The 19217-nt window shown below is 39.6% G+C and overlaps 1 protein-coding gene across 2 annotated transcripts in view; it reads right to left on the reverse strand.

The window, feature by feature from the left end:
• LOC111577313 (ephrin type-B receptor 1-B) overlaps positions 1-19217 on the reverse strand; it is a 162829-nt gene that overhangs the window by 82853 nt on the left and 60759 nt on the right. For both annotated transcript variants that reach the window (XM_055014569.1, XM_055014568.1), the window contains exon 3: positions 4824-5505. In XM_055014569.1, coding sequence (XP_054870544.1) covers positions 4824-5505 — 682 coding nt within the window. The remainder of the gene's footprint in view (positions 1-4823; positions 5506-19217) is intronic.

The raw sequence follows: 19217 nt of genomic DNA on the forward strand, positions 1-19217 counted from the left end.
CATGGATTTGAAAGAATTCTTACTTTACGATAGATTCCCTATTCTCTCTAATATGGAGATATAACCCAGCTCATTCATGTCTATGACAATGAACTCTACATATTGGGATTTATAAGGTTTAAGGCTAGGGTCAATGATGTGATAAATGTGGCAGGATCACTACATTTACCACTTTAAAAATGCACACATGGAAGACGTAATATGTTTTTGTGAGAGTGTGTGTGCCCGAGCCCCGCGATGGCAGCCATTAGACAGGAATAAGGCAGCCATGATGAATCGGCACTTAGCCCAGGGAAGCGCACTTGCTCAATGGGCTGTGAATCTCCTGCTGCCACTGTCAGACTGCAGAATGTTAAATAAAGTTATTTGAATATTTGTAATATTAATGTGCCAGCATGTCAAAAGCCCAGCAGAGGATAACGGTGAGAGAAAATATGAGAGGATTCATACTGCCATGTTGGCTTATAGGAGTGAGCGGCTGTGGAATTACGTAAATACCCGACTAAATAAGTACACAATCGCAGAGACTGTATTAGATTATAGATTGATGGATGAGTGAACTATGGACTGGCAGGAGAAAAAACAATCTATTAAAAAGTAAGCAAATTTCTGATTGTCCCGCTCCATTCATTTCCAATCTACGTTCACTTCAAAACAATCTGTAGCTGAAACAATACTCCTTTCATTTCAATTCCTTCAGCATCCTCAGTTCACACTCCAGTCTCCAAGTCTGCACAGGTAAGAAGACTCTGACTAGTTATGTGTTTTGCATAGGAATGGCCCACCAAGGTAAAAAAGAAGCATTAAGCTTCAGGCATGGTCAACCAATTACATAATAAGACAAATATAGTAGAGGGCCTCATAAAAGACTCCCAGGTTTATAGACTCCAGGCAGGTATTTATCAGCTCAAAGAAAATTTACTTCCCCACAGGAAGAAAAAAAGTGTGAAGAATACGTTTGGAATTGCTTTTCATAGTGTGTCATTTAGGCCTGTTTAGTGTGAAGCAAATTATGCCACATCCTTCACTTATAAAAGTTTAAACAGAATAATTAGCTTACCAAGGGAGTTTTAATTACTTCATATATGAGAATACAAGGAACATTAAAATGATCAATGATTATATCAGGTAAAAAAACAAAACAAAAACAGGTGATGTAAAGCATAAATGCAATCAAGGCGTTTATATCAATCACTCAGCTGAAGACAACGACAACAATTATGAGACGGTTCCGTAAAACCGTCCAAATCAGGTCTCTCTAAGATACTTGAGTCGAGCAGGACACACACACACAAGACAAGCTTTGCACTGGTGGAGGTAGTGGGGTGCTATTTGGAGTGTCTCTGCTCGATTTAACAGGGAGGTGATAAAATATTTAGCAGATTGCTTACATAGCCGAGGGGGGACAGAGTGAGGAAGAGAGAAAGAGGGAGAGGAGAAGGAGAAAGAGAGAGAGCTAGAGAGGGAGAGGGGGATACCCAAATGGCTTGTGTGGGAGCTGGGGAGCTGGTAATGAGGATGGCGTGCTGGCATCATCGTTACAGAGCACAACAACTCTACATGGTCTCTCTGCCCAAATGACAGCAGGTCGCACACAAACACACCGCGCTACCTGTCACTAATTAAAACATATAGATTAGAGAAAGTGCAATCAAGTACTGGGAGGCTAATACACACAAACAAAAATGCATTAACACCGGCACACGAGCAGTTGCGATGAGAGCTATTTTTGTTGTCATACAAATGACTTTTAAATTAAAGGCAAATGATTAACTTTACCAATTAAAAGCAACATTTATCATTTCACAGTAACATATTCAAAACTGTGGCCTTACCAGATTTACACAGCAGCTCTGCAGCTACTGCATGTTTTGCCATGTGCGGTAAAAACTGACATATACAGGAGCAGGTAGAATGAATGTGCTACTGCTTTGTTGTCACAATATGCTGAGGCACATTATTTGTCATTAGCTGCCCAAGTAAATGTTTATGTAGCTAATGTTTATGTCCTCTCAACATACTCAGCATCATATATATGTTTCATGTGAAGTTAGTTAAGTGATTTTGTTCTCCCACGCTGATTAGTTGGGGTTTGTTTTTTTTTGTAGCTGTGGAGGAATTTATTCAGAGCAATGGTGCTACTACTATTGTATGCAATATTTATTTTTTTTTATATATATATATATATATATATATATATATATATATATATATATATATATATATATATATATATATATATATATATGTTGTATATATATATATATATATATATCATATTTATCATTTCCTCTCATTTTGAGTGTCCTTATGTGTCACTAAGTAACAGACTGCCTTCCCTCTACGATTCAATACTTTTCCTTCATGCTGCCTGCAATGAAGGGCATTATGTCAGCATGGAACTACATGCTCTCATATTCTTTTTGTTCCTGGTCCTGCTACTTCATCTCTAATGGGCAATTACCTCAGACCCGATGCTGAGGCCGTGCTACTGCTCCAACCCCCAATTGATTGGTTGCCCATAGTACTCAGCTTCCACAAGCACTTTAAGGTTAAATTTCCTTGTTTAAATAATGGATTACAAGTCCATGAAAAGAGACTGCATGGAAAATAAAAGGTTGAGATGGCTGGTATAGGAGAGAATGCTCAGTGGAGACGAGAGAGGAACACATTTCATATAAGTCTCCAGAGAGAGGGCAAGTTATGAGTGAGTGAAAAGTTTCTGTGTTGTCCTGTGGATTAAGGTCAACCAGCACGGCATTTTACAGGTTTATACAGCAAAGCTACACCCTAGCAAACTCCCTCTCTCCACAGGTTGCTTTTCATACCTCTAATAATGCTTCATTTTAATCAGAAGGTTAGACATGTCAAACTTAACTCAGCAGGAAGTCTACTTGGTTCAGGTACTTCAGCAAGTAGTCATCGGGATTAGTGGAATTATGCTGTTCGTCACCTCGTCTGTTCAAAGACTCTTACATGTGCAGTGTCTACTGGAAGACTGGCTGTATGTGCACTTGCCCATGTGTGTTTGATGTGTTTACAGCATTGCTAACCACAATAACCTTCCTTGAAATACTCACAAATACCATAGACTCTAATTACTGAGCTGTAAGTGTGTTTAAGGTTGACATAAATAATGGAGGGGAAAAAAATGCAATTCTGTCGAGAAAAGATCAACAGTAAGAAAAAAACATGGATCAGCATCAAGAAAGTTGGAAGGGCAAAAAAAATAAAAAATCATCCGTTGAAGCCTGCAGGTTGGTTTACATTAGAGGACAGGCAAGGTTATTTGGCTGATTTGACATGGAATTCCTGCACTGAACTTTGCCTTGCATTTCTAACCTTTAAAGAACGCTTAACATACTATACCTTAATGAATAGCTACGTGAAACACAGATATAAGATAATATAAGATTTTTTACATTGCATGTCATGTAATAATTTTTACATTAGATTTTTTAAAAAGCATCTCAATTGACAGAAGCTTTGTTACAAAAATTTTATTTAATAAGGCCATAAAATCTTTAAAGGTCTTGTCACATTTCAGCTGAAACATATTGTACTTATCCTAGTATATTGTGCCCAAACAAAGATTCTGTCTCCTCTACATAGCATATATATGGCTGATATAAAAATAAATAAGGACAAAGACAGATGTATTCCAGATGGCATGGTTAAACAAGCCATAAAAAACAGGGACATTAAATTAATATGAAAAGGCGCAAATTGGTTAGCTGGTGGCTTTAATTCTAAACTGAAAAATGCTAAAAGTAAAACTTTTCAATATCTTCCCAAAAGCACAAAACACGTTCTATTTTTTGGCAGCATTTTGATGCTGATTATGTTAAAATGTAATGCAAAGTGAAAATTCAGCAACAACCTCACTAAAGGCAACCAACTTTTGCCTTTTCATTTTCATTTGAAAGTCATTCCATCTTAGCCATAGACTGTGTGTGTTTGTTTAGGTGTGTGCCTATGTGTGGGTGTGTTCTGAGCAGGACATAGAGCAATGGGAGAAGGATACAGTAGACGCAGTCCCACACAGTGTGCTTTGTAGATATGTGGCACTCTCATATCTGTTTATTGATCAGAGCAGATGGCGTCAATCAATCTTATCTGTGCTCCACACACTCTCCAACTAACCTCCAGAGGCAGGCCAACCAATACCGCGCCACGCTGAGAGCCCCAAGCCACTCACATTATCGTCAGACACCTTGAGCAAATTTTCTGTTTGTATGTGTGTGAGTGTGTTGGAATAAAAAGGTGCAGAGCATAAAGGTGCATTAGAGGACGCATGGAAACAGGGAGCTGGTGACAGCTTGAACTGAAAACCCACAATAACCTTCCCTTTAGGTCTGGATTATTATCTATTCCTTAGAACTTAGCCTTCAGCACATCATACTGAGGCGGAATCAAACCTCCTGCCATCCGTAAAGCACGTCGTACAAAGGGCTGGCATGCGCCACAGATTACAATGCAATGCTAATGTGCCTTTTCAGTACTCTGGAGGTAGATGTGATCAAGGAAAAGGTATGGCACATCGTGCTCAGCAAAATACATAAAACACTATCAATTCAACCCTTCCAATGATGCGGAAAATCTGTGATCCGAGATACGCTGATGCCTTGTTATCTGCAAGCCGAAAATAGAACAAATCCAACTGTCTAAGATGAATTGATCTGTTCTATTATGAGTATCATTTTAAAAGTGGGTGAATAATGAAAGGCAAAGAACTTGCAAGTAGGTTGCTTTCAGTAGAGGTAGCACACACACTTCGCAACTTATAGAATTTTTAAGAGAAATGCATCTAGTTCATGACTTACCTCGGCACACATTGCCATTGTCAGGTTCAAAGCCAGCTTTGCAAGTGCAGCTACCAATAGGAACCATCCACTCTCCATCTCCGTTACAGTAGAGCTTTATAGGGACGTCTACTTCCTCTGAGTTGGGGATGCAGATGCCTCTGGCAATGACCAAAGAGGTGCTTTCAGCCCCCGTCATGGTCTCTGGAAAGATTGCAAAGTTCTGAACCACACTTGGGCACTTCTTATAAAACACCCTGACTGACAGCAGAGACATGCAGGCTCCATAGTCCTGAAAGGCCAGGTAAAAGCCATTTTTAGACAGCGGGCCGAAGCTTCGCACTTCTGTGTTGACCTTCATCAGGCGTCCACCAAAGTCCACCTGAGAGAAGCTTTCATCAGCAGCAATGGTGTCCACCTTGAGGTAAGGGGCCTCCATCCAGAAGGCCGTGCCTTTGGTGGCAATGACAGCATCAGTTTCATAGTAGTAGAGATTAAACGTCTCCTTGCACGACCCGGGGACGTTTGGGATGGAGCTGCAGTCGCGCACGGTGAAGCGGATCTCCACGTAGATGCGCTGTGCTCCCCGGCGATCGATGAAGGTGGTGAGGAGCCAGTTGTTTTGACTGGGCTCAAAGACGTTACACACCTGGTAGGTCCTGATGGTGTTGAGGTTTTCATCATAGCCGCTCACCTCCTCCCACTATGGAAAGAGAAGGAGAGAGAAGAGGGAGAGAGGCTGATTAGTAATCATCAGTGATAAGGATGTGGGGTTTTCTCATTTTTTTGATAGAGAATTTTAATATTGGCAGAGCCTCAGAGAATTTGTACACATATCACTAACCTCCCCAAGGAACTGAAATTGTGTCTTTTTCCTAGATTACCAAAATGGCATCAGCCTGTTGAGTTGTGTAGTTTATTCATCCATGGAGAATACACAAATGTCCTTCTATTTTGGAATAATAAACAATTCCTTAAGTGCAGCAACAGCAAAATGCCACTTTATCGTCTTGTTCTCTAAATACGCTCACAGCTGTAGTATGTGTACTCCCACTGTATAAGCACAAACTGAGTAATTACTTTGGATGTAATGCTATTTGCAATCCACGCCAAGTGTTGCTGGGCACTGAGTTGATGCATTACAAAATATGGTGTGTAACAAATTCAACATTATGCACTACTGAATTACAATTAGACAGGCAAGGACTCCGTGGCAGCCAAGAGGCAGTGTGATGGAAGGGCGTTTGTGTGCAGGCCATAGTGAAATACAGCGCAGGCCATTTCTTGCAGGTGCGACCCAGAAAGCCTGTTGGATGATCATGAGATACCCTTTGGGGAAATAACTCAGTGTGCCCAATCATGACAAAAATGTGCCATTAACATTTGGCTGGACTCGCTGAGAATTGGGAGATTTATTTATTTATTCTAATTTTACTTTTTGCCCCAAGCATCCCAAAAAATCTTGCCTTTTAGACAAAAATTTCTGAAAAACTGTCAGTATTTAATTTGAAAAATATTTTCATGAAGGATGTGTTATTCTCTTGCATACTGCAGCAGAGCACACAAGGATAAAAAAATAAAATAAAAAAACATAAAGGCTACATGTGATGTGACAGTCACATAAAAGCCCAACTGACTTGAAGCGAATATTCTATAGAAAAGAGAGGATTATCTGAAACAATTTTGAGACTTCTTTTTTCCTCAGATCACTTCCACTGTCTGTAATAATACCATTCTTTATACTCCTATTTGAAGCAACAGCTTGGCTCTGAGATTTATTTCTCCAAATTCCCCAACACCAATGATCCAAACAGCTGTAGGCGAGGAGAAGTTAATGAGGTCTATAGTGGACTGAGTGGGCCTCCAGTCAGTTCATGTTTCTTGTGTGCATATATCTCCTGGTGCTTCCCACTTCTTCTGACCTTTAAAGCCCTAGCTGTTCAGTCAGGCTTAATGGAGAGGGGAAGATATCAGCTCTCCATACATAGCCCCAGCAACCAGTCAAATGATGTAAAAGATTCAGAGGTCTTGTTAGATGACTGCATAGTTTTTTGTTCTGTTTATTTTATTTTAAGATTTATTTTTGGACGACAAAATGCAGAAGAGAGAGCAGGGGAGTGACACACAGCACAGCCCAGTCTCGCCAAAATGCATAATAGCTATGGTAATCCACAGTGCGAAACCTATTATTTTCACACAAAAGGCAGTAAACTGTGAGATGCTTATGTTTCCAGGGGCTATTCTTGTGGCGGAAATTGTCACCCTAGCAAACTAGAAAACAACCAGAGCGTATCTTAACCCAAACCACAAAATGTTTTACTCAACTTAACCAAGGGGTTTTGGTGCCTAAACCTCACCAAGGAGTTTAGCAGTATAAACCAAAGCAAACAGTGACTGAAAACTACATTAAAAATGACAGAAAACTACATTAAACAGCAACAGAATGACTTTGACTCCTGTATTTGGATAATGCCACCACCAACCTTCCAACTTCCTCATAAGTCATGTGATGCGAAACTTATGAGTCCCATAACGTGGATGCAGGCACACAATTTCAGAGCCTTTATTGTGAACCTAATGCGCTTTTCACAGTGGACAAATGTAGCTTTAACACACTTTGGGAGAAGACAGTTGCAATCTGGGATTTGCAATCTGCTGCCCATGTAGTGTGCATTTTACCACTCAGCTACCGGGTCAACACCATAAAATGACGTGAGACAAGATATACAGTCAATTTGGGCCATCAAATTTGTTTTTTGAAACTACACAAAGTCAATACAGATGATAAACCTATCTGACACCAGGAATGAATGGAAATATTTGGGGAAAAACAAGAAGGTTTGGCTCTGGTGAGGGCATCTGAATGGCGGCGTGGAAAGACACGTAAAGAACAGTGACACTGCTGACATGATAAACGAGTTTACAGAAATCTGAGGTGCAAATTAAAGCCTTTTTTCACTGCTGCTCCCCTTGTGCCCACTTCACTCCACTCTTCTCTCCCTCTTTTCTCTTCCCCCTTCTGTTCTCTTCTCTCGTCTCTGCTCTGTAATGACCATTCATCAGCATTACAGGAACCTGTCCCTTTCAGCACTGCCTGTTCATTAATACAGCCAGCCCTAGGCTTCTCTGCACCCGTCTGCTCCAGTCTAGGAGGGGGTCCTCACCGCCTCTCGTCTAGCCAAATGACCACCATCTTTCACGCCAGAGAGGGGCCCGAGGCGTCTCCGATAATGCCCGTCCAGAATCTGTCCAGAAATTCATTGGCTCATGTAATAATGAGCCACAATTTTTTTATTTCCTCCTCAGTAGATATTCAGTGTCACCATTGTGTCAAAGACAAAAGAAAACTATTACAGGTGCATCAGTTACTTGGCAGAAATCAAACTTTGCGACATGATTTTTCTCTCATTCTTCCAGCGCTTTGTACTCACATGCTGTTAACGCTGGTGTGTATGTGTATGCGCTCAGAGAAGGTGCTGTTTATAATTTGATGGTTTACCGACCACGTATTGATTTGCTAACTGTTGTTTTGCTGCTGAAAGCTTGAGGCTACATGCAGCATTTCTGCTTGTGTAGGTTCCAAGCATTTGATTACTGTGAGTATTAACAGTGCATTCATTCTTCTTCGTCTTTATCGTTTCCAAATCATTTAAACACGCGTGAGACAAGCATGTAGAAGGCAAGGACAATATTTACATAAGCAGCACATGGCCTCATCACATCAGTACTCTGACTAGGCTGTGCCTCTTTTTCTTTGCCTTTTTCCCAGACCTTTTTACATCATTTAAATGAAATCTATCTCATGCACCACTCCATGGCATCTCCCTGACCTTGCCAGAGAAGAAAGAAATGAGAATCACCTGTCACCTTAGTGATAATGGAATTTCGTGGTCTTTGCATCCATTTTTTCCTTTAAAAATTGTGTATAACACAGCACAAGGTGCCACACAGTGTATGTCTAGTTCATGCATTATAGACAAAATGATAGATGCATGTTGCTGGTATGTATCAGTTCAAGGTGAGCAAGGAAAGGGGTCAGAGAGTGTTTTATGTATATTTCCCTGTGGTAGATCTTCCATAAGTTCTGGTGAGACATAATGGTTTCTTTGTGGCAGTCAGGGAAGAAACCACAATAAAACAACAATACAGCACAGTGGGTAGAAGGTGTTGCATAGATACTGTCCACCATCACTTGGCCAGGTCTTCTCTGTGTCTCTTTAAAGTCAGCTATCCCTCACATAGTTAAGTTTGACAAACTTTTGCATCACCATATCTCTATTTTATTATTACTAATTTCACCAAGGGCAAACTTTCTTCACTGATGAAACACCTGACAAACATTGAGAGTCTCTTTACACAACACTCATTTGTACGCCACCGAAAAACGACCCACTGACTCCACTCTAATAGCTTTGCTTTTACCAGTAATACGGGAGGCACTTTTTCCCTGCCTCGATTGTCAAGTGTGGCCATTGTGTGTGTCATTATGGCTGCTCTGTTTTATGGGCAGTAACGAGGAGATGGAGAAGCTATGGATTCATAGAGCGCTTAATGTTTGCGTTAATGACCAGTCACAGCTAGCCGAGCTGGAGAAGAGAGGGTGGGGAGAAAGGGAAAGAGACAGAGTGATGGATAAAAGAAAAAAGACAGGAATGGAGAGAAATCAAGGAGAAGGCGGGAGGCTGGGGGGGTAATATATTCAGGCTGATGTTCCCCTTCCTACAGCCTCAGCTCAGTGCCATCAAGCCATCAATACTCTGCCCTCATAAAGACCATTCATCACATTGATCTCTTGCCATTACCTTCAAAGACTAAAATAACACAGAGCAGCTCAGATGGCCAAAGTCTTCAGTATCCAGTACTGAGCTGGGGACAAGAGGAGCCCCAATCAGAGGTGGGAGGACGAACCTGTCAGGACTTGGATGTAACACCTATGGAAAATAACCAGTCAAATGGACTGGGCTAATGAGTCATTTCGGAGCAGGCATGGTGGAAGCAGGACAGGAGCAGACCTTTAGGAGTTCAGAAAATAGATTTTATACAGTAGAGACATTGATCTTTGTGGAATTCCTGGGTCAGTCTTTTCCTCAACTTTTACAAGTCTCCTTTTCTATATAAGAGTTGCACAGCAGTAAACAACAAAGAAAAATAATGAGCCTGCCTTCTTGTTTCGTCACATGAAAAATTGTGAAAAGCTGTTGGTATAATTTACCTAATCTTCATCGCTCCTCTAATGTTTTGGAAAGCTAAACAAAAGTGTACAAGAAGTGCCTTTATTTACCAATTTAGTTCCAGTTTTGATTAAGTTCCATTGTTCCTAAGTACTGTTTGATGGAAGGATACTAATGTTTGCCACAAAATGAAACTAAATAACTACAAGCAATTCACCTTCTGTCCTGGTGAATGGCAACTTGAGACCAGCCAAAACACATGGCAACAATAGGTCTCCGGTTGAAGCACAAATACATCAAGACAGGGCTTGACTACTTTTATCTCATCATTCAAGCTCAGTTAATTCATGCAAGAAAGAGACTTGAATATAGAAACGTCTACTCGGCTGATCTTTAACCTCTAGTCTGCTGTCTGATCCTCAGTGGAGTCACACTCACAAACTGCTTTTCAAATCCATCAGCACCAGTTAATACATGCTCAGACATACTGAACATAGATGGGGGATGAGCAGTTCAGAGCATTTCCACATTTAAGTCCCTTTAGCATAGAAAGGCCTACAAAAATGCCACCGCAAACAGTAAATGAGCGTCTGGCAACTGTTTCTTGAATGGCCATCAAAACTCCCATTACTCAGTCTGGCGATGGGCTTTTTACAGCAGGACCCGAGGCAAGAAATGTATTAAATAGTAGACAGCAATGACCAAGTGGAACCACTCCAGCACCTCTGTGTTCCCCTCGACTTAGTCCCCGACTACACTCTGCCAATGATGCAGTTTACAACAGATTTTTCTGCGCCCTTTTCAGTTAAAGCACTTGGCTTTTAGCTTATCCTTTGAAGGAATACAGTGAGCAGAAGAGGTTGCTTTGTATGTGAAACTTTTTCCTTAATGAAATCTGGGACCTGATTTGTGTTTTTATAGTATTTTCACCAACAGCTAGGATGCTGTATTTAAATCTGCAACCCCAAGAGGAATGGTTTGGCACATTTGTGAGCGCAAGAGTTGTCCGTTCATCTATCACTGCAGGAGTAAAACATGTGGGTGGAGGCAAGTAGAAGATTGTTTTTCATACTACAGGCTTGGGATGGACATTTCAGTAATGAGGCTATTTGTTATTCATGACAACGCAACATTGTACCGAGCCAGGGGAAGTACACCTTCACAGTTAAAGAGCTAGCATTTGATAAAAAGGAGAGAAGAAAAGAAAAAGATATGGAACGCATGCAGGTGAGATTCACATTGACAGATCTGTAAAGGCCAAGGTCTCAGAAGGACAGTGGATTATATGTGGACATGAAAAGCTGAAATAGGGATTATGCCCCTGCTGAAAGATGCTCTTCTCATTTTGCAAAGCTCACTGCTGACGGTAATCACAACCCTGATAGGCTCTTCTTTCAAAAGTCTGCTTCAAATCCCCCTCGGAGTTAATGAGGATATTTGCATTTCAACCTCTGGGTCTCTTCCTTGAAGTCGATAGAATGGGCATGTCATTTAAACCAACAGCTGGTTTGCTTTGGTACAATAACTCCAGCTAACAAACTTAGTGACACATACTCATAGTCTCATAGAGCGCACACACACATGCACACACACAACTAGACTGCAGCCTCTAAAATATGCGGTGGCATGATTGCTATTATCATTTCTGATCAGCTGTGTTATTGAATGAATGCTGCTGTCAGGGCAGTTGCATGGGAATGATTATTTTGCGGGGCATCTGAGGCCTAGTTCCGCCTGGCTGAATGTGATGGATGGGGAGGAAATGGTGATGTCTGAAACACTCCCAGTCCTGCCAGATCCCAGCCACTCTATAATTGCAGTCACACACTTTGACTGAGCCCAAGTAGAACTCTGTCCGTCTGGTTGGCTGCAGCAAAATGAGTTTCACTGAGGATCTGCTCCTTGACGACGCCCACACACCCCGATCAATATGTTTATTTTACTGAGGTGTTAATCAAAGTAAGTTCGTGTTACGTACAAACAAAAAACTATTCAAAAACTATTCAAAGATGGTGACTTCCATGCAAAACATTAGCTTTATATGTTTTTAGTGTGTGAGAAAGGTGCTGTGTTGGCACGCTATGTGCAATTTGCTCCCAAATACCTTTGACGTGCCTCACATCCTTAAAATGATGCACAAAACATAGCGTCACGCTGCACCATTCAGACGAACAACCCATATAGTTGGGTCACCCTCACAGTCCTCCAATCAACTTTAATCGTATCGTACCCTGCATTTTCAATAATGATCTAGTTACTTTAAAGCTGCTGCCTTGTAGATGTTTATAAATTGAATTAGCTCATACAACTTTCTAAGACACCCTACAGTTTTCAATGAAAATGGCAGGCTAAAAAATGAACATGAATTTGTTTTAGTCCACACATAAAGAATACCATTTAAATGTTAACTGCAGCCAATTTAGTCTCGTCATTTCTACTTACATTTTAAAAATGGAGATCTAATGAAAAGGCATTTTTCAAAGAAACTGGTGGTTGCTAGAGCAGTCACAAGGTTGCTTGATGTGGCAAAACAGAGATAAGTGAGTTATATGTGAATTTCTGTTTTAAATACAAAGAAATAAAGACTTTACCACAGAAAAAAATGTGAAATTCATTCCCTGATGATGTTTTTATGATCAAAAGTCCTGATGATTATAATGGCACATTTATTCTACTAGACATGTGGAATCAATATGCACATTTTCAGCTAGTAATTCTAAATGGCAGCCGGCTCTAAGTTTCACTATGGAAGCCAAAGAAAACAGTCATCTGTGCTGCTGTGTGAAAAAAGTGTTAAATGGATTAATTTTAAAATATGTGCTTTATTAAGACCTTTATGCAATTACCCACTTAGGAATGAATGAATAAGCCCAAAAATAAATCAGTGAAAGGTTTGGAAACCTTCATTAATTCAACAAGATGTTTAAAGGAGAAAAAAAAGAAGGTTAATGTAATCGTGTTTGAAACAGAAAACTGTTTCCCACAGACTTTTATCTCACGATGCACCTGGTAACACCCACTCAGGTACCTTCAGAGAAGTCATGCAGCTGACACAGCCTCAGCAGGGCTTCGGGTTACCAGTAGCAACATTACCTTGATTTACGCTGTGCAAAAGGCTCAAGCTGTGTGTTTAGTGAAAATCTGACAGCCTCTGCAACCTTATGGATCTGTTGTGGAGGATAATGAGGAAGACGACTAAATAATTCATTATCACTGTGTATATATAGATTGGAACTGGAGGTACGCCCTAATGCATCAGTAGGCCTTTGTGGAAAGGAAAATGAAAAGTCTGAAAGCAGCGGCAACGGAGACAGGGAGCCCATGCAATGTACGGAGTTTTTTAAAATAATTCAGAGTGGACAAGAGGTATAAAAACGATAAACAAAGGTGAAATGTGATGACACTGGGGGACAGGAGCGAAGGGGGAAATGCAAAAAGCAAGAAAAAGAGTGAAAGCTGTGGCACTCGTTACTGCCCAGATGGCAAAGGCAAAGGCCATTTAGGGACAAGTCACAAAAGTGTGCCAATACAGTGCAGGAGAATGACAGGATATGAAGGCTTTGAGGTGCAAAGGGATCCTCGCCTGTCTGCATGAATGTGTGCATGTGTGTGTATAAAAAAAAAACCCTGCAAAGCATGAGTCCTGACAGCCCTATCCTCTAGACACAAAGACACAGCAAGGAAGGCGAGAGGGGTGGGAAGGTGGGGATGAGGTGGGTGGTTAGGTGCAGATAGAGCAAAAAAGAAGGCATCCTGAGCTTTGAGACAGACAACTTGGGAGTAAAGAAAAGCAGCAAAAAAGACATGGAAACAGCCAATGTGGGTAAAAAGATGGAGAAGAAAAATGGAAGGATTTACTGCTTTTTCTGCCAACTCGGTAGGACTCTGCTGAAAGGTTCTGCAGGTATCGGGGTAGACACACAATCACTCTCACACACATAAGCCAAAGTCAGCCTCCAGCCACTTCTTCGCACTCCTCCAAATTCATACCAAATTAAGGATAGACTCATTTCTCCTTTCCTTTTTTTTTTGCCCCGGTTCTATTACTTTGTTCTTTTATTTATTCTTTGACAAAAAAAAAATAAAAAATTGTCCTTGGTTCCTAATTCATCCAAGAGAATTCGTACATGTGAAATATGGAAGGGGGAATCCACAGGAAGGAAATCAATAATTGAGGTAGCCACATGTTCTTTCATTTCAAAAGGGAAAACAGCTAAAAGGTGAAAACTGAAGAAATTTCAAGGAGAAGTAGCGCATAGTGTCAGCCCAGACTGATTTAACTCGTAACTAAATTCTGTTTGTGTATGCTGTAATGCTCTGCTGTTCCTGTAACGACATGCAGATGCTGTTGTCGTGACCAAGTTTCCTTTAAGATCTGGAATCTAATTAAGATCTTGGAGAACTTTGAGCAAATATTTAGAGCTAATATATGATACAGGAGAGGTTCTACAGTAAACACAGACAAACTAAATTACATAGACATACAAACAGACACAAGAGCTCAAACACACGCAGGCAGAGAGCCAGCCATGCATTCTGATCTAAGCGATTCGTTGTCTTACCGTTCTAGTCTTCATGCTGTGCCGCGTCTGAGCTCAGAGTAAATTCAGCTGTCTGACTACACACCTAAAGCACACTTAGTAATCATAGAGGTGGAATGAAACTGGTCTCCCACTGGTATGACAATGTCTGATGCACTTGTATGTGTATGCATCTGCACAAATGCGCACGTGCATTCAATTTCTTATTTTAACCGTAACTCATTCCTGAAGACTTTATAGGGAGTTATGCGCGTGAATGTGTAAACATGTGCATATGCTCCCGTCTGGGTAAATTCACGTGTGCAGCATATGAGTGTGTGTGCGTATGAGTCTGTAATGAAGGCATGTCTCTTCTCACCTACTTTGTCCACTGATGTGCAGCTGGCACTGTCGTTTTTTCTCTTCTCATTCCATTTCAGCTCGAGCTCTGCAGGTTCAGAGTTCACCTCCATCCCTCTCTCTCTCCCCGACTCGTCCTCACTCATCTCTGTTTTTTTTCTCTTCACCTCTTTCCGACTCTTATTATCTGCATTCAATCAACCCCCCTTTCCTTCCTCTCTGCCTTTTGCTCTTTTTCATTTTCCTCACTTTACTTTTCCCTCCCGTGTTGCTTTTTGCCCTTTGAGCCGCTGCCTGTCTGTCTTTCAGGGTATGAATAATTGAGGAAATCAGATAACACTTTATATCCACAACAGAAATAGAATAGCTAAGACCCCAGCTTACAGTGAATTGGCCAGTAATTGACTTCCTCCCTGTTTCCTTCCATGTTTTGAATAAGTACTGACAAAAAATATTTACACCCTTTTAGGTTAACATGTTACATCCTGAATGAGTATTTGGGCTTTTAACATAGACAATATAGACAGAAGTCCTCTCATTTTTTTTCTCCTTTTTTGTAGCCTTTCGTAGAAAAAAAGCAAACATCTTGAAACTAAATTATGTCTTACCTTATCATATGCTTTAAAGGAACAAACCAACTCAAAGGTAGTTTTGTTTAATCATCAATGACAGGACTTTATGAGGCTCACATTTAGCTTATCTCTCTATTAAATCAAATTTTATTAAAGTAGCAGCACCAAAAGAACCTTAAAATCTCAGAAAATCCCAGGCTCTGTATCGTAGGATTCCTAATATTGATCCGTTTTCAGACATGGCCATGATCAGTTGAAGCTGATCCGACACATCTTTTTACTCTGCATACAGCATATGCCCGTGACATTGACTTGACCAGTGTACCGATCCGTTCCACTTCACGCAGCCTTCTGTGATATCGGTTTAATAACATACCACCAGCAAATAAGCCAGTGAGCTCCTTCAAAGCTAAAGTATATGCAGGCTACACCTGTTGGGCACCGATGAGCACATTACCTTCGTCTCAAAGGTCAAAGTCTTATCACAAAGTCTACAGGTGTCTTTTATTGGTTTTTGTGGCCTTTTCTGTTGCAAGGAATTAATAGTAATGATAAAATTTTCACCTCCGCATGAAACTATTTCACCATAACAAGCTTCTCCACACCGCTATTTTGCAGAGATACAGTCACATCCTGTTTTTAGCACCTTACAAGATGATGCTGATTGGTTTGAAGGAACACAAACATTACAGGGCTTCTATTTTCCTCTATAGTGGAATGATACTGAAGTGTAGCCAGATCATTCTTTACTACAGAATGAGCTGGCTAAGTGACACTAAGAAAATGATAATGCAAACTGAAAAACATCCCAAATGGCATTGCTGTGGCTGTTTTCCTTGTTTGCATGGTATTGCTAAAAATGAACTAAGCATGACAAACTATAAGCTGCTACCGCTTGTAAAGACTGGAAGCAGTTTTATCTCGACTGACTCTCAGAGTTTCAACGTGGGATTGAATGATACTCTTAAGTGACTCTAACATGGCTTATTTTCTCCTTTGCGAACCCACTGCTCTGTGAACACCATGTGGCTATCTAAATAAACACTGAGTTTCTCCACAGTTCATGTTTCCACTTTGTATGTAAACATCCAGGATGTGGTCTAAAATGTGACAAAAACGTCATAGTATAGTATGTGGTACAAAACGTGACAAAAACGTCATAGTTTAGTATGTGGTCCAAAAAGTCACAAAAACGTCATAGTTTAGTATGTCGTCCAAAATATGTCAAAAACGTCGTAGTTTAGTATGTCGTCCTAAATGTGACAAAAACGTCATACTTTAGTATGTCTTCCAAAATGTGACAAAAACATCATAGTTTAGTATGTCGTCCAACATGTCAAAAAAAAGTCATGGTTTGATATATCATCCAAAATGTGACAAAAACGTCATAGTTTAGTATGTCGTCCAAAATATGACAAAAACGTCATAGTTTAGTATGTCGTCCAAAATATGAAAAAAAATGTCATACTTTAGTATGTCGTCCAAAATGTGACAAAAAAACGTCATAGATTAGTATGTCGTCCAAAATGTCACAAAAACGTCATAGTATGTCGTCCAAAATATGACAAAAACGTCATAGTTTAGTATGTCGTCCAAAATATGACAAAAAATGTCATACTTTAGTATGTCGTCCAAAATGTGACAAAAAAACGTCATAGATTAGTATGTCGTCCAAAATGTCACAAAAACGTCATAGTTTAGTATGTCGTCCAAAATATGACAAAAACGTCATAGTTTAGTATGTCGTCCAAAATGTGACAAAAATGTCATAGTTTAGTATGTCGTCCAAAATATGTCAAAAATGTCGTAGTTTAGTATGTCGTCCTAAATGTGACAAAAACGTCATACTTTAGTATGTCGTCCGAAATGTGACAAAAACGTCATAGTTTAGTATGTCGTGCAAAATATGACAAAAAATGCCATACTTTCGTATGTCGTGCAAAATATGACAAAAAACGTCATACTTTCGTATGTCGTCCAAAATGTGACAAAAACGTTAGTTTAGTATGACGTCCAAAATATGAAAAAAACATCATAGTTTACTATGTCGTCCAAAATTTGACAAAAATGTCATAGTTTAGTATGTGGTCCAAAAATTCACAAAAACATCATAGTTTAGTATGTCGTTGAAAATTTGACAAAAACGTCATAGTTTAGTATGTCATCCAAAATTTGACAAAAACGTCATAGTTTAGTATGTGGTCCAAAAAGTCAATAAAACGTCACAGTTTAGTATGTAGTCCAAAATATGACAAAAAAAATCATAGTTTAGTATGTCATCCAAGATATGACAAAAATGTCGTAGTTTAGTATGTCGTCCAAAATGTGACAAAAACGTCATAGTTTAGTATATCATCCAAAATGTCACAAAAACGTCATAGTTTAGTATGTCGGCCAAAATATGACAAAAACGTCATAGTTTAGTATGTCGTCCAAAATGTGACAAAAACGTCATAGTTTAGTATGTTGTACAAAATATGCCAAAAATGTCGTAGTTTAGTATGTCGTCCTAAATGTGATGAAAACGTCATAGTTTAGTATGTCGTCCAAAATTTGACAAAAACGTCATAGTTTAGTATGTTGTACAAAATATGTCAAAAATGTCGTAGTTTAGTATGTCGTCCAAAATGTAACAAAAATGTCATAGTTTAGTATGTCGTCCAAAATTTGACAAAAACGTCATAGTTTAGCATGTGGTCCAAAAAGTCACAAAAACATAATAGTTTAGTATGTCATCCAAAATATGAAAAAAAAAATCATAGTTTAGTATGTCATCCAAAATGTGACAAAAACGTCATAGTTCAGTATGTCGTCCAAAATGTGACAAAAACGTCATAGTTTAGTATATCGTCCAAAGTGTGACAAAAACGTCATAGTTTAGTATGTCGTCTAAAATATGTCAAAAGTGTCGTAGTTTAGTATGTCGTCCTAAATGTGACAAAAACGTCATACTTTAGTATGTCGTCCAAAATATGACAAAAACGTTATACTTTGGTATGTTGCCCAAAATATGAAAAAAACATCATAGTTTAGTATGTCGTCCAAAATATGACAAAAACGTCATAGTTTAGTATGTCGTCCAAAATGTGAGAAAAACGTCATAGTTTAGTATGTCGTCCAAAATATGTCAAAAACGTCATAGTTTAGTATGTCGTCCAAAATGTCACAAAAACGTCATAGTTTAGTATGTCGTCCAAAATGTCAAAAAAAAGTCATGGTTTGATATATCATCCAAAATGTGACAAAAACGTCATAGTTTAGTGTGTCGTCCAAAATATGACAAAAACGTCATAGTTTAGTATGTCGTCCAAAATATGACAAAAACGTCATAGTTTAGTATATCATCCAAAATGTCACAAAAACGTCATAGTTTAGTATGTCGTCCAAAATATGACAAAAACGTCATAGTTTAGTATGTGGTCCAAAATGTGACAAAAACGTCATAGTTTAGTATGTCGTCCAAAATATGTCAAAAATGTCGTAGTTTAGTATGTCGTCCTAAATGTGACAAAAACGTCATACTTTAGTATGTCGTCCGAAATGTGACAAAAACGTCATAGTTTAGTATGTCGTCCAAAATATGTCAAAAATGTCGTAGTTTAGTATGTCGTGCAACAACTGGGCAAGAGGTGCCCGTATAGCTCAACTGGTTGAGAGAGTGATTCACAAGCAGACTCTGTCAGAGACACCGGTTCGTTTCCCGATGTTGACCGTTTGCTAAAATGTCGTAGTTTTGTATGTTGTCCAAACTTTGACAAAAACGTCATAGTTTAGTATGTCGTGCAACAACTG

The sequence above is a fragment of the Amphiprion ocellaris genome, chromosome 10 (genome assembly GCF_022539595.1).
Source record: "Amphiprion ocellaris isolate individual 3 ecotype Okinawa chromosome 10, ASM2253959v1, whole genome shotgun sequence".
Lineage (NCBI taxonomy): Eukaryota > Metazoa > Chordata > Actinopteri > Pomacentridae > Amphiprion > Amphiprion ocellaris.